The following is a 26810-nucleotide window of genomic DNA, read 5'->3' as shown; positions in this document are numbered from 1 at the left end:
TATTAGAGCGCCCTTTGAAGAGAGCCACACATTTATGAAGAGCTAATTACATTATTGATCATACAAACCAGATTCATTATGAACTCAACATGTGGCACAAAAGTAATTTCATGAGTAGTGTTATTCCAGCATCAAGTAAACTGAGAAGTGAAAATCCTTGCAAAAAGACACTAGTTACAAACATAATCCTCTAGTGTGCCATGTCTCAGCAAGAAAGATTAAAAAGACAAAACAGAACACCTCAAGACTGCAACAACAAAGGCTTTTATTAGAGTGAAGAATATATAATCACTGTATAGAAAACATTTAAAGTTAAAGCATGAAATACTGAACTGCTCACTGTGCATTCCCATTGCCGAGCCTGTTAGCAATCATTTAATTGGCTGCCTACAGCTGGGGTAACTCATCAGCACTTAAAAACACTTTTGTAAGCAGGCAAAAAATGACTGTCCGTTCTAACTGATAACATTGCCTAAAGGAGGAAATAAAGGATCATATGAATTACATTTAAAACTTATTCAAGGAACCAAATGGATTTGGGGGGGGAACGAGAGAGGATTACCATAGCCTTGTGAGGGGTTTTTCTGCACCAAGAAATTGTAGCCTCCCTGCTTTAGCTTTGTATCTACTTCTATTTTTAAATAAGAAAATATATTAACACATACAAGAATTCATCATTAAATCCAACCTCTTCCAGTTATCTTTGGCTTGAGAGGAAGTTGCTTACTTCAACCTTTGAGGCTCCCAAGGATGGTACAAACAATCATCTTCCTTTAAAAAATGGTTGGTTTTAAACCTTTAATGAACAGAGATTCAAAAAGCTTCTCTACCTTCTGAGTTCTCAGTTCTTCACACCATTAAATCTGCAGCTTTTACCTTCCAAAACTGTTTGGTTAAGTCCACAAGGGCTTGAGAAAGTCTCTGTTTTGAGCATTTGCTTTTTTCCACGAGCAGGCAAAAAGCTTATTTTCTCCAATACTGAAAGAAAAGAAAAAACACAACAGCACAGAGATTACTCAATCTGCTTTACTCTCAAAGAACAAATGCTATGAACAAATTGAACTCTGTGTTTAGAAACATCGTGAAATGTGTAAGGGTAGATGATTTTCACAACCTTTTAAGGGAAAGCAGAAGCCAACTCTATATACCCCTTGACAAATTATTTTATCCAATATAAACAGTCCTGCTGGTAGACATGCCCTATTTTATTTTGACATCCAGTAGGAAGAAAAACAGAAGCCCGGCACTGAGATGCCTGCATTCTCTGACGCAGAAGCACTGGGGTTACATCCTGGGGATATTTTAAATCCATGCAACTTCTACAGCTGAAACCGAGTTTGCTTCTAAACAGGTATCAGCCAAGCATTAATAAACCCCAAAGCTGTACAGTTACCGTTTAGGTGAGACACCCTGTATCCCACAAGCTTTCACTTTTCTAATCACTGCTTACCATTTCAGCCCTGAATACAACTGACTTGATCTGTAAATTTACAAGGGAAATAAAATGTAAAACTAGACACTTCAACTACAGATTGTTTCCTTCCTCTGCAGAAATAAATAATGCTGCTAAAATGAAAATGACTTTCCAGGGAGAAATGGCTCCTCAGTCTTCATTAGTATCAACTAAAATTAGTATGCACCTTTTCCTCCTCTTGAGAACTATTGTACAACACCATTAGCTTATTTTAAATGCTGAATTTATTTACTTTTGAGACAACTTTTTTTTAATAACCATTAAGGAGACAGGCAGTGCATGAAAAGGTCTGTAAAATATCTGATAAAATAACAGATTAGAGACACATTAGAAATTAAACTAAAGGCTTCATAACACAGCAGTAAACTGAACGCAATTTAGAATATTGTTATAAAAGAACAATACTGAGCTGATTCCAAAACATCCAGACTGTATCCAAGAGCTTTACTTAATGCAGTGACATACAGAACACTGAAACACCATGGTTACTATAATAACCAGCCTTGTTAAAAAGCTCTTAAGTGCTGCAGTAGACTGCACAGATTCCTCACAGGCCTATTCTGAAGGCAGTAAAAGAATAAATATCTAAAGGTGTTGAACAGCATTTGAAATGAAATATAGTGTGGCATTAGGCCAGATCTGCTGTTTACACTTGTGTCATAACACCTGTGTAGCGCTGGGTTTTTTTTCCAGACAGCTTATAATACTATGAAGAACAAGGCACTGGCAACTCAATGCAGAATTATAGATGAAGGAACTGAAAGCTTCAACTGGCCACTGAGTAAGATGACCCCTTTACAGCAAATTCACAACCCATTAATTGTTCATTTGTTTAACGATTTTGCAGACTCCATGAAGACTACAGCAGCAAATTCTTAAGACTGCCTCAGACAAAAAGGAAAGATAATGATTTTGATTGATGAAGTAATAAATATTGCTAAGAAGCATCCCATTTCACCCATAATATAGAGAATAGACATTAATTACACTCAGCTTTCATTGGGTTTTTTTGAAGTATTTAAAAAAAATACATTAATAAACCACAGATTCTTAAGACTTGTCAACTGCTGATTAATCTTTGTCTATTCTTTTTGCATCCTCCTCACACTTGCAATCCAGTATCTTTGCAGGAGAATGCCTGCAAGCCTAAATTTGTTAAGAGTGCAAATAAAGTCAGAAACAGGAACTCCAAAACTAGCATCACATAGAGTCTTGAGATGCCTTTAGCACTTACAAATCAAGACACTTGTTTTCCATTCTAGGCACCAGATGCCCAAAGCAAAAAGGAAAGCTAAAAGCACATAGGTTGCACACTCTGCAGTAGTGCACAAAGATTGCACAGAGCCTCAGAAAAATATGTCTGTGATGAAATTCAGCATGGGCCAGCTGGAGAGGTAAAAACCACAAAATAACATAACTGTATCAGGACTACATTAGTGGCTGTCACATCTGCTTATTTGGTATCCAAAGCATAATACACCAGTCAGCTTGCATATTAACACCCAAAAATATGAATGGAAGATGCAATCAGTGCCTGCAGGAATGTGTACCAGCTTTTGGCTTAGAACACCATTTCTGGGAGCCAGAATCACAGAATGGTTTGGTCAGAAGGGACCTTAAAGATCAGCTAATCCCAGCCCCTCTTCCATAGACAGGGACACCCTCCGCTAGACCAGGCTGTTCAGAGCCCCATCCCACAGAAACCTGTAATAACATTCTTGGGTACTTTTAAATATTCTGAACAAATCTGTCCTGTGATTTTAAAACCAGGGTTAAGAACTGAAGAAAGATCAAGCAAAAACAAGCCTGAATGGAAAAAGAAAAGGTCACCCAAATCAAACCTGTAATACACCTTCACAAATGCAGTAACAATTATCTGGGAGAGTGTGGCAGTCACCTAAGGCCAATGAAATAAAAAGGCATGTCTTAAAAAAAAGTGACTGTCAGTATGTAATGAAAAGAAAAGTCTACACACATACTGGACAAACTTAAAACTTCAATCTTGAATATTTCTAATAGCTTTTTTTTTTTTTATTTGAACCCTAAGGCAGATGCCAGGCATTTTTCACTTTGTCTGATGAAATTACCATCCTCCATCCAAAGTTCAAGGTAATCCATAGTGAATGACAACAAATTTTGCATCATTTCCATATAATTACACTTCCTTCTTTCACATCTCATAAAAAAAAATCTTAATTAAATATATACGTAAATGGAAATTACATTATTTCTTCTCATCCTGCACTACAATGCAATTCTTCAAAATAAAAACTAAGTTTGAAGAAAAGAACAGATGCTTTTCAGCAAAATGGATAGCCATAAGAATAGTTCTCCACATTTCATATTAGAATTTGACTAGCTTTCTGTAGAAAGAATCCATTTATTAATCTGGCTTTTCAGAGCAGTTTAATTTTTTCTCTTAATTCCATTTCTTGTCATGGTCAAATACTTAAGGAAAACATTGTAATATCTTAAATCCCCTATAAACACAAACTAAATGTCAGATGGTTTTTAAGGAAAAAAAAAAGAATTGGAAATTCAAAGCAGAAATGCTTTTGTAAACACAGTTTTATTGAACATGGGAATCAAGTATTTTATTGTCTTAGTGTGTATTGTAGTAATACAGCACAGAGTATAAGATATTAGGTTAAACACTTCACTCTTCAGAGAGGGCATATTGTAATAACAAAAATAACAGAGGCAATAATCTATTGTCAACCCAGATCATCAGGAAGAAGGCTGCTGTAAGGTCTTTCTTGGAGCCTTCTTTTCTTGAGTTTGAACATAATCCCAGCTCTCTCAGACTGTCTCCCTAACAGAGGTGCTCCAGCCCTCTCTGACAACTTTTGAAGTGCTCTGGACCTTCTCCAGCCAGTCCCTGTGGTTCCTGTGCTGGGAGCCCAGAGCTGGATGCAGGGCTCCAGGTGGGTCTCAGCAGAGCAGAGCAGAGGGGCAGAATCCCCTCCCTGCCCTGCTGCCCACGGGGCTCTGGATGCAGCCCAGGACACATCTGGCTCTCTGGGCTGTGAGTGCCATGGCAGGGCATGTGCAGCCTCTCACCCACAGCACCCCAAGTCCTTCTGGGCAGGGCTGCTCTGGGGCTGCTCACTCCCCAACCTGGATGGGCATCAGAAGTTGCCTGGTCCCAGACACCAGACCTTGCATCATTGCTAAGGTGCTTCAAAATATTTTCTAGGACCTCTACAAGCTTGTTCTCCAGTCCTTACAACTAAAACAGTTTCATCTTGTACTAAAATAAACTAAACATCTCACAGTGATGAACCTACCACTCACAACCTCTTGCCTTACTCAGCTACCACAGAGACCAGCAGCTGAGAAGAAAATACCTCACCTGTGCAAACTTGTGTATCTGCTCCACAACAGCTGCAAAGAGGGCATGGACACTCTCATCAATTAGACTCTGCATATAATGGACAGCTTCTTCATCAGACAGGTCCAAACGAAACTTGTCCTGCACCTGGAATGGGACCAGAAATGGCTAAAATTAGTTCAATGGTTAAAAACATGCATTATTCTATCAATGTATACAGAAGCAGACACAGTGATTTTGGCTGTTTAGTGGAGAATCTCTCTCTTTTAAGCTACAGCAGATTTTTGGAAATGTACAATGTTATTTAAAATAGCTAATTAAAGTCCTTTAATAAAAAATAGTGTTTAAATAAGCTAGAAACAATCCCCTATTCAAACTAGTAATTTCAAAGCTCAAGGTCAAAAAGCCAAGAGCAGCACTTGGAAATACAAGTTTAAGCAGGATTGAAATGCTATGAGAAAAAGAGGTAACATTCAACATTCACTAGAGAATGAAATGCTGCTTGAGAAAAAACAAAGAACTTCACATATGAAATACAAATTTGGAAGAGTCTGGATGATCCTAGTAATTTTATAAAGGATGTAAGACTTTATTACTCTAAACCTACTTTCAGGTAACGTTTGTCTTTAAAAAACTCTAAGTAGAGTTAGTAAAGAATAGGCAGTTAAGTAAAGAATACAGAATGGGAGGAAAGTGTGAGCAAAACAACTCTGTCAAAACTGACCTTTGTATGGTAAGTGAGAATTTCATTAACTGTATCCACCGGCCATGAACACTTAGTTGGAGACACTGCTACCCCTTACATGTTTTTTTTCTTTTGACAATAACATTGTACCAGTAACACATTCTGCTTAGTACTTGCAACTTGTATATGAGTTAAAATCTGAATGCTCTGAATGCACAATAATTAAGAATACAGAAATACCTATATTTTCCAATTTCCATCTTAGCAATGCCAAGAACATCTATGAAGGGGCAGTAGATGCCCTTCTATGGCTTCCAACTAATTCCAAGAAAATAGCTCAGAACTGATCCAAATTCCCCTAACATACTGGAGCCCAGCCCTAACTCCACTGAGCCTGGTTTTATCCTCTTCCTCCTTGAAATCTCTTCTGATTAGCCTAGATCCTAGCACTGCCTAAGCAACACTATGGCCATCATTTAAAGTACTAGTTACCTTGCAAAGTAGTGCTGGTAACAGAATGTAAATTGTCCAGCAAATTCACATTAGTTGTGGAAGACTTATTGCTGCCATGTAGACATATGCTTTATTCTCATAAAGATAAACCTCAAACAATTAAAGCTCTTGTGGAGACCATCATATTCAAGTATTTCAGCCTCCTGCATAATGAACTTGGTAAAATGGTACCAAACAATCTCTTTTACCCTATCTTTATGCCAAGCCAGAATGTTTCACATACTACGTAAATTGTTTCAATGATTAATTGTCCTGTTTAACAACTGTGACTTATTTGCTATCTGAATTTGTCCAATTTCCATCTCAAACAGTTGAGATCATTGAAACTTTTTATATTAAAGAGCTGTCAATCAGAAATGTCTCATGTAGGCAAATATCAAATGATTTAGGTTGTTTCTTAACCTTCTCATGGCTGTGAATGTATGACAGAGTCAAGTCTTCCCTGAACATTTTCCCTCAATTCACTATTTTTTAGCCATTGACAAAAATGTGAGCCAAATTATTTCAACAATTTTCACAATAAGGTTGAATTTGTGAGGTGATACTACCTTCATGCCCTAATTTGTATGCTTTTATGCAACAAGGATACCACATACTCAACAACCCTCTTTATGACAGCAAAAATGCTCCAAGATTTCAGTTGAGTGTTAAGTGATTTCAGCTTAGCATAACTCTGTGTTCCTTTGAAAGGCAAAATATTACAAAATAGTGCCCTTCAGCACTGTAACAAAAAGCCTAAGGTAGACAGCACAGTATGGAAAAATTATAGAATTTTAGAATCTTTTAGGTTGGAGAAGAGTTCTATAAAGATAAAGTTTCTTCATTCAAAATAACCATTATAACTCTGTTGGCGATATGTTTGAAGTAAGTATAAAGTAGTTTTTCCTCAACTTCCTCTCAAAAAAATGTTTGATCAATATGAAAGAATGGATTAAGCCAAAAAAGTTCAAACTTTCAATTAAGCATGTTGCCAGGGAGAGATTCAGCAGATTATTCTAAGAAGTTCTTGTTACGAAGAACTTTCATCTTCATAACAAACAAGAGGAAAAAGAAAGTTTATTAACTCCCACATCAGAAGTTTTAGACAGTGAATGATGCACACAGTAGAATCCAACAGAATTTAATGGACTACTCATATGCTTGCAATTATGCAAAAGCTTAAATACATCCCCAAATTACAGCAGAGATTTCTTTCAGATCTAGTTTAGTGCTCACAAAAAAGGTGATGTTAATGAGATTCATCAAAAGCACTAGCTCCATTAAAAAAAAAAAAAAAAGAAGAAAAAAACCCCATCACTGTAACACTCTTTTACCCAACTTTAGTAATCAAATACTTTGGCAATCTTCTGATTTGTTCACAGAAGACCTTCTCAGAATTTTTGCAGTTACTTATATTAAGATGTAATTTCATTCTATAGAATGAATGACTAATTAAACCCACCTCCTACAAAACACACTGGGCACACTGGTACATGTGCAAAAAAATTCACACATGGTTAGATCTTGCAATCAGTTTGCAATTAACAGAAGGATCAAATGATGCCCAGTATTGAGTCATTGCTTGAAAGTTTTTCAGCCCTGCATTAAAACTGATTGCTGAAACCTAGATGAGAAGAAACAAGGCAAAATTACAATTTACCTCTTGAGCTGCAACAGCAGCAACAAGATTAATACACACTGACTTACAGCTCCTGTAGGAAAGCAACAGTAATTCTTATTTGAAATCTCTCAAGTTCCAATGTGGGATGAGTTCTAAAAGCTGACAGTTTCTTACAGACCAGGTCAACAGGAAGAGATTTTTGCATGCTCTTAAAAACAGAGATGAATCTGGGGGTTGAAATTCTGATGAGATATACAATTATCTCATTCTACACACTTATGAATTATGACTACCATGAAGGCATCAAAGACATCCCACCTGAAGAATTAGAGCTCCTGCTTTGGTACTTAAATCAAGTGCATTGTTATAGTTCAGGATTTGTAAAACAGAGAAAAAAGAAGCTTGATTAATCTAGTTGAGCTTTTGCTTTGTTTCCAGAAAAGGAAACATTAAAGTCCATTTGATATACAAATACTCTTTTGAAACATTAAATCTCAAGAAGATAACTTGAATGTTCCAAGGATGAAGAGGCTGAATAAGTAAGAACAGTCTATCAAGATACTGACTTTCAACTTGAAACTAAATTAAAGTTGTCCACTTCCTATTCCCCTGAACAGAGGATCGTTTAGTATCAAAGTCCACAACAAGAGGACTGAAGTTCGTAAAGAAAATCTGTCAGTTACTTTGATACTGCTTCTGTTTTTCAAATAACAAAAATTAAAAGGGGAAAAGAATATCGAGGACAGTTCAGAAGAAAATATGGGGGAGTGAGGGGACAAGCATTTAAGTGTCATTTACTTGTGGCTTAACTGTTGATAATGAAAAAAAGAAGGGGATCATCACTTGCAGCAGAATCACACAGAAGATGTGAACTTAGCAAGATAACAAGTAAAAGATGGGGAAAAAATATTTTACAGGAACAAAAAGAAAGAAACACTACTTCACACCATGATTATCCCAAAAATCTAACTCACAGAGGAAGAGAACAACATCTACCAGAATAACAGGCAATGTTAACTGATTGTAAACTCAGACTCCATTCTTTTCCTTGAAGTGTCTTCAAGGAGAACTAAACTGAGTATTGTTTAGAAAATGGCATCAAAGCTGTCCTATGAAGCATTTCACAGAAAACGTAGAAAACTCACAGTAAGCCGCACAAAACTGTGTAAAATAGAAAAAAAAGGATGAAAAAAAGAAGAGATGAAATAGTCAAGAAAACACAAATAATCTTTTTAAGAATGGTAATTAAAGATCTGAGAAAATGGGCAGGCCAGGGTCTTCATTCAGTTGAATGAACCTCCAAGTTTAACCTTCTGTCTTTGGCTGTTTTGTGTTTGGAAGTGTGATGGGCTTAGGATTGAGTAATCATGTGAAAACACAGTTGGGAGCAGTACTACTGTGGGTAAGTGAACTTCCCTGCAGAGTTCCAGGACTTTTACTTGCACTTTCACCTTTTGTTCTCAAAGCACAAGACTGCCCTCTCCCTTCCCCCAAAGACCAGATTTTTGTATGGACTTTTTTTGTCCTCAAATCAGACTTACTGTACTATATGGACCACAGTTACTATATTAAACTCAGGAATTTTTCAATAGCAAGCATCTTCTCACTCATAAAACATTACTTAATGCTCAAGGTTAAGACAAACTTTGGAAATTCTGTGGAAACTTTTAGAATCTTCAGGGCAGCTCCCAAATCCATATTTCATGGATACTAATAGCTTTGTTTTACAGAATTACTGGTGGTAGTAATGTATTTTAAGGTAACATATATGATGTACATATGAGAACCCTTTGTTAATCCTGTTTAGTTTTCAGACAAATTATAAATCAGACATTCTGAAGACTGGTGGGTGCTTCAGTATTTATTCTTCCAGCAACATTAAGAAACACTGCTTATGTTTTATACAATTTTATCACACTAGTATGGGATTGCTCATTGCAACTTCAGCTGCTTTAAAGAGAAACTTCAGTATCCTTTTCCAGTGCCTCACAATATACACTGGATATAAGCACGACTAAAACGAGACAAAGAACAATTAAGAGCAAAAAAAAAAAAAAAAAAAAAAAGGAAAAAACCCAAAAAATATATATTTAAAAAAATATTTTTACTGTTTTGCCTTGTAATTATTACAGTAGTCTGCATCCAATATTCATGTGGCCGAAACTGGCACTAAGTGCTTGGCTTAATCCTTATCACATTTCATCTTTTTCAGTAAATACTTTCCTGCTATTCCTGTTGCTTATAGTCCAAACAACTCATACCACAAACTATTCAGATGCTTCATTTGCATGAAAAACTTAATTTGAGAGACTATTCTGACAACAGAGTCTTTGTTTCCATAGGTTCAATTTGAGCAAAATGTGGTTTCTAAATAAGCCCATGTAGGCTTCTCTAATTTTTTTTTTTTTTAACAGAAGATAACAAAGATGTTAGTGAACATCTCTAAATTGCACTTCTGTGAAAACTGGGGTTTCAGCCACAATTATACTCAAAGATGATACTGTTCCAGCTCAGAATTTCATCATACTGGCCAAAAACTTATCATCAACTAGAGACTGATGTAAAGCAACAAGAGCACAAGAGTATTCTCACACTTGGTTCATGTTTTGGGGTTTACTCCAACTTCTGTATTTTTTCAATACTTTGAAATTAATTAATATGCATGAAAAAACAAAAGCCAAGAAACAAAAAAGCTGGGTGTGCAGCTGCAGTGTCATTACCCAAATGGACAGAGAGAGGAACGTCTGCTGAAGCAAAATAAGCTCAGTGGCAATGTGACACTTTTACAAAGCATAAACCTCCCTGGAGAAGCAAGAAAATACTACTGAAACAAACAGACTCTAATCAAGCAAAAGTGACTTTACTTCTCCTGTTAATTTCCTACTGGCATTAAAAACCTCAGGAAGATTTCCTACTCCACCTTTTAACAAATACTGCTGGTTTTGATATCCAGTCCCTAAAAAGGGTTATTAAGCTCCAACTTAGAAAGTCCCTTCCATTTCACTAACTTGGGAACTAACTCTCAATTATCCTTTGGCTGACTGGGGAGCACAGGGGAGGGGGAAAGCAGTGTGAGTTTCACTACAAGCCAGATGGAAAAAAACCTGAACAATTAGCTCAGGTTTAGAAACAAGGTAGCTCAGAAAGTTTCTGTACCTCCAGCCACATCTCTGCTTCAGCTTTTATACCTGTAGATTAAGATAGTTTACTTTGACATATTTAATGTTAAAGGAAAAAACACGTCTGCTCTCTTTTTGCTAATTTCCAAAAACCTCAGACTGATCATTTTCTTATCAAGGGGGGTGAGCCACCATCAGTGTAGGGTGCTCTCAGTATTACAGCCCACAGACAGACAACTTTCCTCTCTTATGATTTTATCCTTTTTTTGTGTCTCTCCAAAGGTGGAACCGAAATGAATGGGGCTACTTTCACAAACAGCAGTTAAGTTCCTGCTTATGGGAGCCAGGTATTTGTGCTTTCTGTGCTCACAATAACCTCGCCTATAACGCAGCATCTTTGCAGAACCTTCTTTAATCAATGGACATCTGAAACAGAGCTCAGTCAATTAGACACTGTCCTTTAATGCCTGCTGAGTCCTTTGTCTGCCAATGAATCATTGGTCCCTGATGATTTCTCATTTAAAGGTCAAATCTGCTATGAAGGACAGATAGAAACCATCTGGCTTTCCAGTAGAAAAATAAAAAGCTTTTTTTGTTAGGAGGTGACAATGCTGAATCCATTAGCTACATCTGAAGAGTGATGGTGCACCTCTTCCTTACGCAAAACTGGCTACATAATTGACTCCAGATTTTAGTCATTACTACTTAGAATTTATAGCACTGGCTAATTTTACAATGCCCAACAATTAGCAATTAGCACTGCAGCTGTGCTGGAAATGGAAAAGCAAGGAGCAATGGCAGAAAAAAAAGTGAGTGTAGCGATATCCTCATTGTATTATTAGTTAAGCATTGACAAGTCAATATAATGATTTCAGCCCAGTCTTTTTTCCTGAAATCTGAGAAATGGAAAAGCATATGAGAAGAGTGGAAAATTTAAAGGCAATTATCTCAGAGGCCAAAGAAAGGGAGACACAAATTGAGGAGAATCCTCTGCTACTTTTAAATTTAATTCCATTTTGTGACATTTTTGAGCCAGGTTTTCAGAAAAGCCTAAATCAGAGAGTGGCAGTAGGAGATGGTGTCATGAACCATGAGATGAAGCACACTGTACTGACAGCTTTCATTATAAATAGTATGAACAGGACAAAAGGAGATGAACGGATCAAACAGACAACTAATTTTAAGCTTTGCAGTTACTTTTTTTTGGTCAAAACTGACAAGCTTTTTACTATAAAACTAAACACCAAGAATCTGAAAAAGGCTTTTCCAGGTTTGAGGGTGGAGACAAATTTTGTGCAGTTGGTAATCCCTGTTTTCCAGGTTTTCCTATGGGGAAAGTAGTGATCAATACCGGAGTGAGGGAAGTGAGTCAGTACGACAAGCTTTCCTTCCAACTGGGAAGTCCTAACCTATTTTTCTGTAAATACGTGGTAAACTCACTGAGTGATACTGTGCATACCCACTGCAAGCAAGCAGCTGGTTCATAAACCAGTTTCCCATACACTCTTCAAGAATAGTGGTGAAACTTCAAACAGAGCTTTGTTTGTTTTCAGGTCAATGCTGACTCACTTATTTTCAGTCCAATTTTAACGGTGAGAATGCATGATTAAGGTCAGCACTGATTTAACTTCTGAAAACAAATGCTATGCAAAGCAAGTAAGAATGTACTGCCAAATTCTGATGTGCTCTAAATCTGTATATTCAGGTGAAGCCGTAAGGAGTTTCTGTTTCTTTTCATGCTAGCAGGAAAAAATTATCCTCATTGCCATCTTTCTCTGGTAAGTAAATGAGTTTGTGTAGTTTGCTCTCTTTTGTACAAGAATATTGTTAAAGTTCCTTCAGGGAGGACAGGAACAGAGTACCCAGATGTGCTTACACCATCCTGTGCCAATAAACTGTGTAAATGAGGTGCAGTCTATACTTATTTTACAGAATGTTGTATATGACATAAACTACTGTTCCAATTTTGCCTTTACTCCATCTGTGTTTCTCCCAAGCCATTTCATAACTTTTGGACAGAAACAACACTTGGACAATATAACTTCTGTTAGATTTTAGGTTTGATTATATAAGTGCATTCTGTCACTGAGCTCCCTGGGATGTCCCACTGTTATTAGATGGTAGAAGATAATTTGGGAAAAAAAAACTCCAAAACAGTCTGCCTCTGTTCCACAGGTTAGTAGTTATAGTCTTTAAGAATATTTTCCACAATCAGATTTTTCTAGAAAGTCTCATTCAACAGATCAGTATGACATTCTTAAAAAAAAAAGCCATCACAACTCAAATAATCCTGAAGTTTCCTTATGATATTACTTGGTTTCCTTCTATGACTAAGAGTAAGAAAGTCCTTCCAACATCTTCCCTTAACAACTCTCACTAATGAGCATACGATTATCAAACATCTATACACTACAGGAAATGACAAGAGACAATAAAACAAATCAAGACATGGAAAATACAAGTAGTGTTCTTCATTTTATTTCAACTTATTTTATTCTAGCCATCACTACCATACGGCAGGTGCAAATTTTAGATTTATTTAGAATATGTGTATGATTACTAAAATCAAACCTTCATTCTGGCTCTAAGACCATATAGATTGCCTGCTGAAAGTTTAGAAAAGGTGAACACAAAAATTATTTCTGAATGCAGTTTTTACACCCTTCTGTAACCAGCAGGCAGACACTTCCTGCAAAGCACCTTCCAGCCTTCTGGTGGGACAGGATGTCCCTTTGTGACAAAGATTAGACTGGGAGTTCAGCTACCATCTAACATTGCAATGCTTTCACTTTGAGGAAGCAAAATTTGGGCCATTAAAGAAAAGTCATTATTTAGCAATAACCTTTAGAATGATTCATGCCTACTTCATAACAGCAGTATAGCTACACCTACTGAAAAGTTCCAGTATCAAAGATCTTTATGCCAAACAAATTGTTTGACAAAATAATTGCAGTGTAGTATTTCAATAGGCATTATAAGATATACAATATATATACTGCTTCAGTAAGCATTCCTTTGTCTTACAAAAAAGGAAGTTACTCTCCTTGCAGTTTAATCATCAAACTAGTATTTAGATTAATCCAAACTGAAATACAGGTAACCTACCTTGTTGCCTCTAAGCCCAAAGCCTGATTGGCTCCAGGCCCCTAAAGCGAAAGAAGGGCTCTACAGAAAAGTGAATACAAGTGCTGCCACTACAGCACCAATGAGGAAAATGATGGCTGTGAACTTCACCTCTACTCTTCACCAGGACACCTTCTTAAAAACAGAAACATTTGTAAATCTCTGACTTTGACTTCTGTGAAAGTGATACCCTGGTTGAAATGGCTATTGACTTGTCTCACACATCAAAGGTAATTTAATTTTGCAGGTCAGTCCAAAATGGATCTTTACCTAATTTGAGTCTGTTGAAATATATATAGATTTTTTGTTAAAGCTTTAAGGAAAAAAATAAAAATCAATTGAGATGCTGAAAGCATTTATTCAATTTTTCTACAACAAGGTACAGTATTACCTTGTTAAACGACTGAATCAACTTGCCACTCACCCCAAGAGAGGCAAGGCATATTGTTCCTTTTTTTATTAGTTCTAACAAAGCTTATAACTGATTTCAGATGGGCTAATGGGTATTTAATACCCCAAACAAGTTTTCTAGCACTTTATTTAAAAAAAAAACCCCAAACAACAATGACCTATTCACTGTTATACAACAGGTTAAGATGATTCTGATCCTAGCCCATTTAAAGCTATTTTCTGGTTTATCTTTTTAAAGTAAAACAGAAAAATGAAAAATTGAGAGCTAAAGAAAAAACTACTTTCACAGGAGCTTTGAACATTGTCATAAGCATCCAGCAGATCATATTAACAAACAACTGCTTCATGGAAGGCTCCTCTGCTTACCCACTCTTTATGGATCCTGGGATGTTGTATTATTTTTGCACAAATTTAAGGAGTGTATTTAAAGGATAACTTTGAACCAAAAAGACCAAACTGTCAAAAGGATTCAGAAACAGATGAGCTGTCAGAAAAACCCAAAAGTTTATATAAGATAACAAAACTTGAGAGAGCTGAAGAATTTGGCTATCTTCCTTATGATACCTTACTGTGCGAGTTTTGTTTTGTTTTTTAAAGGAACAAGCACACTCTAAAATAACTTAAAGGTCCCAGGGAAGTAGAATCTTTCCTTCTCAAAGTGATTTGCATTCCTTATCAGAAACATTTGCCTTACTGCTTCAGTTCTATCTGTTTTCACATTTTAAAGCCTCTGTGAATGTACAACCTGCAATCTCCCACGAGAGTAAAAGTCACAGTTCACTGAGCTGCACCACTGTCAGAGCTCAGGATCCTAATAACTAATTGCTGCATTTAATCTAACAGTGATCTGTCATGTAACAACTAAGCTCGTGTTCTTTTCATGCAATGAAAGCACTGTTATTTCTACTTTGTAATGGAATTTAGAAGTAACCACATGGATCTAATTCAGAGCTTAGGTGGTCAGAGCGTGCACTGCTAATGCCACAGTTGTCGGTTTGATCCCACATGGACCACTCACTTAACAGCTGGACTTGATAATCCCTGTGGGTCCTTTCCAACCCAGAATACTCTGAGATACTGAATTTCCTTTGAGATTTTGCTGCCTTGTATGATCTCCAGATGTATGCAATACTGTTACGCTTTACATAATCTTGATTTTTAATTATTGTACATAAGTGAGCTGTAACATACTTCTCAGCTGTAGAAAAGACTTTCTGGCTTTCAATTCTGTACCTTGATTTGTTAAGTCAATAAAATTATATTGGAAATTTACAGTGAGTAAAAGAGTTTTAGAAGAGTCTGAAATACTCAACTATTGCTATATTATTATATTATCATTCTTTACAAATATTTCACAGAAACCAACATTATATTATCATTAATTACTGAAAGCATATACACTTGTACAGCATTTCTAGAGAGTTTTCCACCAAAAATGCAACACCAAGATGCTATTAAGAAACAAGGATAATTGCATGTTGATTAGTACCAAGTATAAGAAGACTCTTAGTAAAAAATATCAGAGCTCACAAGAATTGATTCAAGGCAAGGATGAACAACACTATCACACAAGCAGTGTCCTAGTGGAAGTGGCCCATGGCAGGGGGATGGAATGAGATCATCTTTAAAATCTCTTCCAGTCCAAGCCATTCTGGGATTCTGTGATCAAATGTCAGGGAACTCTAGACCAGTAATGAGTAAGATTAAAATGTGTCATAAGTCTCAAACTTATTGGTGCAAACATTAAAGAACCAGCACTTCTGAAGTTCAATGAAACCACTGGTTTGAGCTCCTGATAACCATTTCAGTCAAGCACAAACTTACCCCAAATTAGCCCCATTCTACCTTCTGATGCATACTTCAAATTTTACTAGATTTATGGTGCATTTATTAGTAGACTTTGCAATCTAAAAGACGTTCCCCCTCCTTACTGTATCACTCATGTTTCCAATGGGTAGGCAGAGCCAAATGTGCCTTCTTTATAAAGATGAAATCCTTAAAACAGGACTTGCATACTGTTAGGAAGGTCTCTTCCTTGAAAAGAAGAGACCTTCTTTTCAAGGAAGAGACCTTCCTTGAAAAAGGAAGGTCTCTTCCTTTTTCAAGGAAGGTCTATGAAAGTGTAGTTACTTCCAGAACTTGGAAGGCATTGAACCATTCCAGGTGCCTACTTTAGGCTTTTATCTCTCGTGTTCTAAGTAAGTAATCTACTCAATCTGTAGGGCATTTAGGGACAGAGGTGAGGTTCAAGTATTGATAAGAAGAAATAATTTGCTGTCATTTTCTCAGGAAAACAGTTGAGTGGAGGGAAAACTGTCATCTTTACCACAAAACACAGCACTTGTGACTAGCTTAGCTTCCTGGATATGTAACTGAATAGCTGCAAGAACTCTTTGTATTGATTTGAAACCAAGAAACTCTAAATAGAAATGCCTGGATCCTTGAAAAGAAAAGGAAAAATCTGTGCAAGTCACAATTTAGTTTTCTTTAAGGAAATTATATTAGTACATGAAACATTTATTTGAAGATTCCGAATCTCTGCTATCATAGCTTCTTGAAAACAGTGAAGAACAACCTATCTAGAGACAATCCACAGCTTGAATAAAAACTACAGTGAACTAATTTCCATTGGACACAGGCTCCACAAAGTCTTTTGGAGAATTAAAACAGATAGCCCTTCACTATAAATCAGATTATAAAAACCCCAACATTTGTCTAAAATGTAAGTGTAATGAAATCTAGATGGAGATGTATCCTGTATTTTTCATGTCAACTATTGCTCCAGCACCAAATGGAGAAGAATGACTTGAGCTGGTATAAAGGACAAAGTTAGAATTACAGGACACAAGTCTGCCTTCCCAATAAACAAAAACTTCTTGTTCATGAAGATATACCAGCCTGCTGGTTTTATATCTTCAGTATACTGGTTTTATGACTAGAAGAAGACTGCTTTTATAAAACCATCCATATCTTGAAGGTTTTTAGACTAGATGGAACAATCTTTCATGATACAGCTGGTGTTGACTGCTTCCTTCTAAGTTTGACAAGGTGGAAACACTGTATTTAGCTAAAGTACCCACTGGAACACAGTGCTAGAGCAGAGTGTGCAGCATTAATTACATGGATGATGAAAAGGCATTCTGTATTCAGAGGAACATGTGCTAAGTCCTCTCCAAGTACACTCTCCTATCTTTAACTTCAATGAAGAAAGAAATTGCTCAAGGTTTATAAAACAGGAGCAAGTATTTTCACGTGAGAATCAAATAAGTAATCATCACAAGTGACTGAAAATTTTGTAATGAGATGCCCTGGGTCACTGAAAGACAATGAAAGCTTCACAGTTACCTTTTTCACAGTCTTGTCAGGTTCAAGAGCAATATCTGGAATGTTGGCATCCACCATGAGGGAAAATAAATTCAAGATCAAGTTGGAATACCTAAGCAGAAGAGCAAATTAGGTAAAACACGTTGTAAACTGCACAAAAGACATTTTGTAAACAATTTAAGAACTCATCATCATCTAGCAAAGAACTGTTAATGCTTCAGAGATCCATTTTTAATACTAATTGAAAGTATTTATGTTAAAGAACACAAGATACAGACATACACTATCAAAGTTTAACCTTCAAAATCTCTTAAACTGCCAAAATTGAATAAAATGCTCCGATTTTGTTACAGTTTTCTAAAATCGTCAGAACATTTACTCAGAGACATATGAAATATAAACTAGGATTTCATATATTTTAATTTATAATGCCATTTTCTACCTCTGTTAGGATAAACACATGCTAGAATACTGATACAAAGGTTACTTTTTATTACAAAGTGATACAGCAGCATGACATATATTCAAACAGATGAAGTCTTCATAAGTGCAAAAAATTGTTTTTCCAATCACTGCAAGGGCTTTTGACATAATGAGTTAAGTATTTCACCAGATCCAAGTCTTCAGTTCCTCAGTTAAGCTCCAGCAATAGTGGTAGCACAGTACACTTAGGAAGTACAAATGTCATCTATAACCATTAAAAGACAAACCAAAAGCCAGTTTTCAGTTTTAAAATGGTGTTGGAAACACTCATGACTATTTTTTTTTAAAAAACACTATTTTGCCCTTGCAGAAAATTAACTGTCAGTTTCTTTTTCAGAAGATAACTTTCAAGCTGTTCAACACAAACTGGAATTCCCCTTCCTCTGCAAAAAGATTTAGTTCCCTTTAAGATACAAAATATGTTACTGACTTCACCATTTGAAATATTGCTTTGCTAAGAGAACCAGGAGCTTCACAGTTGAGAGAAAACAAATTCTTAGCAGCAAAACTTGTTTATTAGGAAGCTGCTGAATATATATCAGCTGACAACTGCAAGGAGTGCAAAGTATTTCAGCTAAACAAAACATCTGCTTCATAGCTGTATTTTACAAAGTAAATACTGCTCAAAAAACACATCTCTCTAGAAACACTTAGTTCCAACAAAACCTCTTGACACTTTATTATTATCTGGAACTAACACTACCTAAGACATTCCAATATAAGTTTTAAGACATTATAAGAAAAGCATTAAAGTCAACTGTTCGGCTAGAAATCCTCAGTGCCTTATTTCTTTCAGAAGTTTTACTTCACTTCCCCAAGGGCAGGGAGCTGGAGTCAGGAAAATTACTTTTATGACAAATTAAAAGAAAAGAAGGAAAGTTAACTCTACCATTTTGTTTCAGGTCTGACTAAGAAATATGGCAGTCAGGTTGCTCTGCTGCTAGAACAGACACCACAGACTTTAATCAATTTTTCTTCTACTTGCCTGAAACTAGCAGATTTCCTTTTAAACATGCTTAAATGTTACAGGTACATGCTCTGAAGTCTCCTCCTAGATTACTGGTACCTTCCGTCAGTAGTTTTCCCTTCAAACTGACACAGAATCCAAAGTCTCAGAGTCCTTTTTGCTCTTCAACCGCATAGAGGATAAGAGCTTATAAGCACTCTAGGTTATTGGAGCTATTTATGTGATGGAGGCTTGTAAAAAAAGATTTTAAAGGTCTAGGGATCATTGTTAGATGCCAGTTAAGAGACGGTTCTGTTCCATACAATGAACTACAAAGAAATTCTGATTCTTGAGGAATAAGATCACCTGAAGTTACTCATATGGGGAGGGGGAAATCAAGAAAAGGTAATCTGGGGAGGGAGTATGGAGTGGAAAAAACCCTAAAAATTAAGGAAGAACTTTTCACTATACCATCTGCAGATCTGTCCTCTTCCCCTCACCCCAACATTTCTATAACTCAGCAATTAACTGCAATCCTTCTTACAGGCAACATCTTTAGCAAACATGCCATGAGGTTTACAGCTGGGGAATTGACAGCCCAAACTCATCTGAGAGGAGAGATTTTGCTGAATCATCTGAGTTAGGAGCCTGACTTGTTAAAAAGCAAACACCATTATCAAGCAAGGTATATCACTCATCTTTGACATCTACATTACAAAGGCTGACATCCATCCACAGCCAGAACAAAATCTGAGCCTGGTTTTCCTAGTTTTAAGGAGGTTTAAGAAAGTACCTAAACTAAAACCTAAATCCTTCTCACATTACTCTTTGCTTTCTTCAAACTCAGTAAAAATTAACTTACAAAATTAATGAGTATTCAGCTGTATTGAAGGTTGATTAACTTCTGTTTTGAACATAAAGTACTGTTAAAGAAATTCAACATGAAAATTCTACTTATACATAGGTCTCATATATCAAGAAATGAACCCACATCAGGCAAAATGTCAAATTCCCATTACTTTGTTTTCTGAGAATGGCAACTTTTGTTTTAAAGTAGTTAATACCTCAAACATCTGCTTGATCCTAAGCATTACTTTTTTTTTTTTTTTTTTTTTTAAATTTACCAGACCCTTTGCATATAGATGTACTAAACCAATCAAATATTTAGGGTGTTGGCTTTGCAATACTCTACCAAATGTGAAGCTACAGACATGCACTATAAAGACAAGGCCAGAAAGGCATACAGTTATCTGCCGTCCCAAACTAAGGACCTGCTGACCTGGTTTAAGTCAAAATTCCTAAGTTTAAAATGCCTTAAGAATACTACCTTTCTTTCAGTGAACATGGACTCCCAATGACAAAATTCTCTTCTCAAGAGCATGAATACTCCCTAATCATTGTCATGTCACAGTTAGCTATAATAAATTATGGCATTTATTCTTCCCAAAGTATTTCCTTGCAGTCCAAACTCAGTGAATATGGACCTGATCCTACCCAGGTTCACTTCTGTTCTCTCTTCACCATCTAATCCCAGCTTTTAGAACACTATCCAGAGACGGCACTACAATCTTTCCAAAGGGGCAGCACTTCCCAAGGGCCATCACAGCTTTCCACTTATTGCACAGTGTTTCCATTCAGATCTGGACTGCAGCCTCAGTCACTAAACTGAGAACAGACTGGGGAAAAACTACTCCAGCCAACTAGACAATCCCACCCACACAGAGAAAGAAATCTCACCCCAAACTACAGCTTTTGTCCCTACTCCAACTTATCTCCTACTCCTCTGCCCTTACCTATGCCCAGTAACTCAAACTGAACAGCAAGCTTCTCACAGGATTAATGCAGGGGAAATCCTAACTTGGAAGGAACAAAAAAATGTAGAGCAATTTTCACTCTGGGAAAAAAAAATCTGAAATGCTCTGACTGACACTTTGCTGCCACAAATTGCCCAGAGAGGGTGCAGAGTATCCCCCAGTGGAGATATTCCAGAACATTCAGAACATAACCCTGTGCCATGTGCTCTGGGATGACCCTCCATGAGAAGGGAGGTGGAACTAATGAACCATTTTGTGATACTGTGGAACCTGCTGAAGATGTGTAAGCAGGAAATTCTTGATGGAAAGAAAATGCTGACAAGTAGAAGGATTTAAACATCTTTAAACAGGCTCAACATGTATAACAAAAGCATAAGAGGCTGCTCCAGCCCAAGTCCTGCTGACAGCCACAATTTGCTACAGCCCTGCAACACATTCACAACACAGCAGCTGCTCCTTCACTACAGCACTGCTGACAAAGACACTTGACTGATTACACTATTACTAAGAAAGTAGAAAGTATCTCCTTATTCCTACTCCCTAAGAAAATCCCCCAAACTAACCAAAGAACATACAATAAGGATCATATGCCAAACTGCTTAGAACCAGAAACAATGGACAAAACTATTCTTTCACTTGTAACTTTAAAATTTTTTTTTTTTCTCACTATGCAACATCCACCAGGAATCCTGATACACCAAGATACAGTACTTGAAATATGTAGAGAATTGGTTATTCCTCAGGGAAATAAAGAACTAAAATAAAGCACAATCTGATGGAGATGACAGAGTTTGCATTTTGTCTTAGCTATCAGAGGTTATGATTTCACACTAGGACAGAAAATCTGTCTGTGAGTGGGTTTCTGTCAATATGCAGAACTGTTAGAACTAAAGTGTTCCACAACCAATTATTCTTTTCTAACAAGTAATCTTAATTATTTTTAGTTCTAGCTGCTTAAAGTAATTGTTACAGTAATTTTAATATTATCATACCGTATTGTTGTTGAAAGCCTTAAGGGTTTTATCTAGAACAATGTGAAAATATTTTCCAATAAAGTGAGCAAGTATTGGCGATACTATAACAACAATTCCAGACATTAAAAATAAAACCATCTTGATTTACAGTTTAGTAGTACACCCAAATTACCATTATACTACACATTTAATGATGATCCTTGAAGCAAATCATTATATAAATTAATTCAATGAATAACCCTTCATTGACACAACAGGCCTTTCCACTGAAACAGCTAGGTTTAAACAAAATCAACTCAAGTATAACACAAATAAATACAGCATTACAAAACAAACTTTAAGCAAAGTTCAGAAGTTGGACTGTTCTCTGAAGCCACAAATATTGCTTGCTGACAACATGCCACTATTTTTTCAAAATGTTGAATGGCTTTTTAACTCATTAATAACTTCAGTTCCAAGACCAACTCCTTAGTCTTCCCCCTTTTATCAACTGAAGAACTACATGCAGCATTTTATTGTGTAACACTGGCTGCTTTCCATATTCCAGGTACTTTTCACATATGCTTACCATATTACCAATTTCTTACAAATACTTGAAAGTTTCCATTAGGTAATCTTTGATATTAAAATGAAAATCTTCCCTCTTCATTGAAGACGTGCTAAATCAAATCCCTGGACAGATCAGGAGAGCTTACCCGTCCTCTGTTCAAACAGAACAAAAATGAACTACTTGGCTCAGAAAGTTAATAGGTAAGTAATATAGTCACTGCAAAAGAATGAAGCTGCTTCTAAAGGTAAAAGAAAGATCTGTTGGTTCATAGACACCAGAGTCTAAAGAGTTTTTAGCTGCCACAATTCTGGGTATTTAAAGAAATTTCTAACATGCTTGATTGTCACTACAAGTTGCTAATTTTTGTCCCACAGGAGCTGAACTGAACTAAGCATATGTGTGTGTCATCTTCAAGCCAAAGAATTTGATCATCACTAATTTAAACTGGAGGAGAATCAAGCAGCAAATGAGTAATGACTTAAATTAAAATCACAGTTCCTTGATCATCAATAATCAGAGGAAAAGAAGCTTAAGGGCAAAAACATACCCAAAAAGAAATAAAATTTAATATCCCACTTGAGTTATGAAATGAAGCTATTTAAGTTATTAAACAAGCAAAACTGAGGACTTCAACTTGTACAATTACATTCAACCTCCACATTACATCAACTGCGATGTTTTCATTCCTTTGTTTCATACAAATTCTTGTGTTCTCATTTAAACAACCTTTGAATTTTCAACAGAAACATTTCAGCAATTCATTTACTGGCGTCCTCTCCTGCTTTAGAGCGGCTCTCATGAGTTCTGGCATAAACCCAGTGCTATTACCTGCGGAGATGGAGAAAGGCTGTGTAGCACTGCTTACGGAACTCCTGGTACTGCTCACTCTGGGTGCCTCCCATGCCTTCCACCATCTCTTTGTTCAGCTTCATCGGGGGAGGAAGGGGCTTGGGGTCCCGGCCCAAAATATAACCAAAGTCAATGTGAAACAGTTTACCTGTAGAAGAAGGAAAGGCAAACACTGTGCATAATAAAAGTTCTTGGTGCAAATCTTAAAAAAATAGAATTATTAAGAAGATAAAAAGCAGCTCCCAGAAAGTTTTCTGTATAGTTTGTAACAGTATATTTTTTTATCTTCAGCTGTTAACTGGAAATTATGGTTTTAAAGATGCAAAGCTGATTTAAAATTCAAGCTTTCTTGATTTTTAAACATGCAGAGTATACTCACAAAGACTGTACCAATACTGAAACTGGTCAATCGATATTAAATGCACAGTTTATATAACAGATACTACTAATTCTTAGCACCTTCCTTATAATTTGTTAGCAAATTTAAACATTAATACTTAAAGCAGTGCAATGTGTGTTTTGCATTTGGTTGCTGTGGCATGAAATACGGTAAATTTAACACACAACTAATATAACAAAGAGAAAGTAAGACTCATAATCGTATAAACAACCTTTCAAAGCCACTGAACACCAAAGATGAGTTCAATGCTGTTTCAAAAGTCTTTTGAGTTGTTCTAGTAGGGTCAAAAATTATCAATGGTTTTGAAATACACCGAAGAAACATCACTACAACTTCAAATTTGAAACTGGATTTCAAATCCACCAAAAAGTCTGTGTTACCCTTTTTCAGTACTAAAATGAATTGCCTCACTTCATCACTGTGTCTCCATTCTCAGTTCAAGTGATTGCATTTAGAGCACTTCTGTAGCAGTAACAAAAACTTGTATATGCCTCCTCTCTTCAAATGCACAAGGGAACTGCCCTTCCTATCAACAGCCTGCCATGCTGCTCACCATAACGCTCACATTAACTGGGGACAATGCAGAGTGTTCCCTTCCAATATTACTGAAGTACATGTGAGGTGTTATTGGTGGCAAAATGAACAACTGAACTCCCTTGGTAAACTTCAGTTTACCAGCAACTTCAAAAAACCTGAAATATATAGACTAACTGAAGAATAATTATATTATAAATACACAAAAATTGTGTTAATATAAATAAAAGTAAAACAATTCATAATTCTTAGGCAACCATTGTTTTAGGAATAATTTTGACTCAGTTAAATACTGTCCATGTTAAGCAGAAAAATGTCTCTTAATGTGTTCTGCAAATGTACTTTCAGTTTGGAATGTGTAATTCAAGCAACGACTTGAGCCATACCACAGCTATATAACAAAAAGATGGTGAGACTGCAGATATGCATGCAGATACAAGATCTTTTAAACAAGAAGGTAGAAAATTATTAGCATGATTTTTATCTAGACAAACACAGCACAGATGATAGAGACTTGCTTCAGAATTATGGAACTGAGCAGCATTACAGACAGGGGCGTATTTGCTTTGGGGTATTTTAACCAGCAGCTTGTGTATTCATTTTAAGACTTCCTAAGATTAGGTTCTTAGCGCTCTTGGAAAAAAAAAAATTGAGCAGTCATATTTTTCAGTTAATCACCTGTCTTTGACTGTTCCATGGAATAATAATGTAGTATCAATAGAAAAGGCTTTTTGAGATCTGTCATAAGCATTCTTCTTCAACTCAAGAAACAAATTCCATGACAGTCCAATTTCAAAGAGAGATCACAAGTATACTCAACAAGAGGCAAAGTATTTGCTGACTGACAAATGCCACAAGTATTACATTCTGCATAACTAATTGTGCTATTAAAAAACCCATTCCTTCAATATATTCTTTCTGGGTTGGTAAAGGAGATTCTTTTAGAGCTCATTTTTGTACACTAAATTTTTGAAGCAACCACATACAGAAGCTTTCATCATTAAGCTAGAAAAAATGTTTAACTGAAAAGTTTTGGGGACTTGCTTTCTATTCACTTATTCAAACCTGTCACCTTGAGTCAAGAGACAACATTTTGAATAAAACAGTAACCCCTGTAGCAGAAAATATTTTTTTTTCAGTTTGCTCTAGAGATAAGGAATAAAAGATGACAATTAATAATTTACACTGGTAACGAAGACATAAAACATTCAAAAATATTTCAATAATCGAGTGATAGACACTTAAAAAGTGAGATGAGGCCATCCTGCATTAACATGATAGGTTTCCTAGCTGTACTTCAAAATTCAGTTGTTTTTTAAGCTGACTTAAAATGTATGTACAAGCTCATATTTAAATAAGTGTATTTAAAACCTTTCAAACCTGTCTACTAAATACAGACTTGATTAATTTTAATTCAGCTCCTGCAAGATCAATTAAACCAGCACACCATGCTACAAACCATGGACAAAAGGCTCTTCCTGCTGCTGGCACAAAGCTGCTACATTAGGAGCAGCCTGAGGGAACACTGAAGGTCTAGAGATTTCTACAGTGGAAGCTGACTCGTGTTACCCACCAGGACTTAACAACTGAATAGGTGAAAAACAAGCCTGCTTTGGACAAATTAAATTTGCCATGTATTTAATACTGAAACCAGGTTATATTTATATTCTTATTTGTTAATACATAATAAATTTATCAAGTTAATAAAATCAATGATTTCAAATCTTTAAGACCATGATAAAAAGGTTGCAAGTCTCTCATATGATCATCCCAGGTGCCATTTGTATCAGGGTGTTACACTGACGATTCCACTTTCATTATAATAATGAATGTGACAATTTTCACTCAGACTAACTCCAATTGCAAGAATAAGGGGACCTCTGGAGGACATCTGGTCCAACCCCCTGGCTGAGCAGAGACACCCAGAGCCAGATGGCTTAGCCAGGGCCATATCCAATTTCTGAGTATCCCCAGGGATGGTCTCTCTATAACTTGTATCAGTCACTTCCCTGTAACAGTTTGTACTCATATCATGGTATTTATATATAGTAGTTACCTATCCTCCCAGTAATCCAGCCTTCATGTGAACTTTGTGCAACACTACTTTTTCTAAAGTACATTATGCTTTGTTATGTGTATTCTATAGTATGTTATTCTTTATGCAACACTACTTTTTCTGAAGTATGTAATTGTTTGTAAAACATGGTTTTACAAACAATTACACATCATTCAATACACAGTGTGAGTGTCATAACACATACCTTTCCAACTCTTAGATCGTCATGTTTTACCATGATCCAACTTCTTTTCATTTATTGTGCCTTAATTTAAAGGGTTCCTACTCTTTAGATATATTTATAAATTACAGACAAAAGTGGACCTCTACTTTGGTTTACCACGGTTCCCAAATGAGTGCTAAATCATAAAGGTTAGGGATTTTTTTGTTTGTTTCAGTCATGACTTAAACTATAACCAGGAGTTACTTAAGACAACATGTGAAACAGATCTCATCTTTAAAACTAGTGCACTAGAAATCACCCTGTCCTTCTCATTTATTTTACTGTAGAAAGAGAAAGACACAAGGCATTTACTGACTGGAAGAAGATGAGAAGCTTCCAGGAGTAAGCAGTACACATATAAAAAATTATTTAATTCAGAATCTAAAAGTTAATACCATTGG

At 36.2% G+C, this 26810-nt stretch overlaps 1 protein-coding gene across 2 annotated transcripts in view; it reads right to left on the bottom strand.

Moving 5' to 3' along the window:
• Nucleotides 1–248: 248 nt before the first annotated feature.
• The window catches only part of PIK3C3 (phosphatidylinositol 3-kinase catalytic subunit type 3), a 66893-nt gene continuing 40331 nt past the window's right edge, over nucleotides 249–26810 (bottom strand). For both annotated transcript variants that reach the window (XM_059873483.1, XM_059873484.1), the window contains 4 exons: nucleotides 23176–23344; nucleotides 17602–17692; nucleotides 4827–4952; nucleotides 249–978 (listed from right to left, as the gene is read on the bottom strand). In XM_059873483.1, the coding sequence (XP_059729466.1) occupies nucleotides 964–978; nucleotides 4827–4952; nucleotides 17602–17692; nucleotides 23176–23344 (401 nt within the window). In that variant the 3' untranslated portion in view covers nucleotides 249–963. The remainder of the gene's footprint in view (nucleotides 979–4826; nucleotides 4953–17601; nucleotides 17693–23175; nucleotides 23345–26810) is intronic.

The sequence above is a fragment of the Haemorhous mexicanus genome, chromosome Z (assembly GCF_027477595.1).
Source record: "Haemorhous mexicanus isolate bHaeMex1 chromosome Z, bHaeMex1.pri, whole genome shotgun sequence".
NCBI lineage: Eukaryota > Metazoa > Chordata > Aves > Passeriformes > Fringillidae > Haemorhous > Haemorhous mexicanus.
The sequence above is the reverse complement of the archived record's forward strand: the minus strand, read 5'-3'. Positions and strand labels throughout refer to the sequence as shown.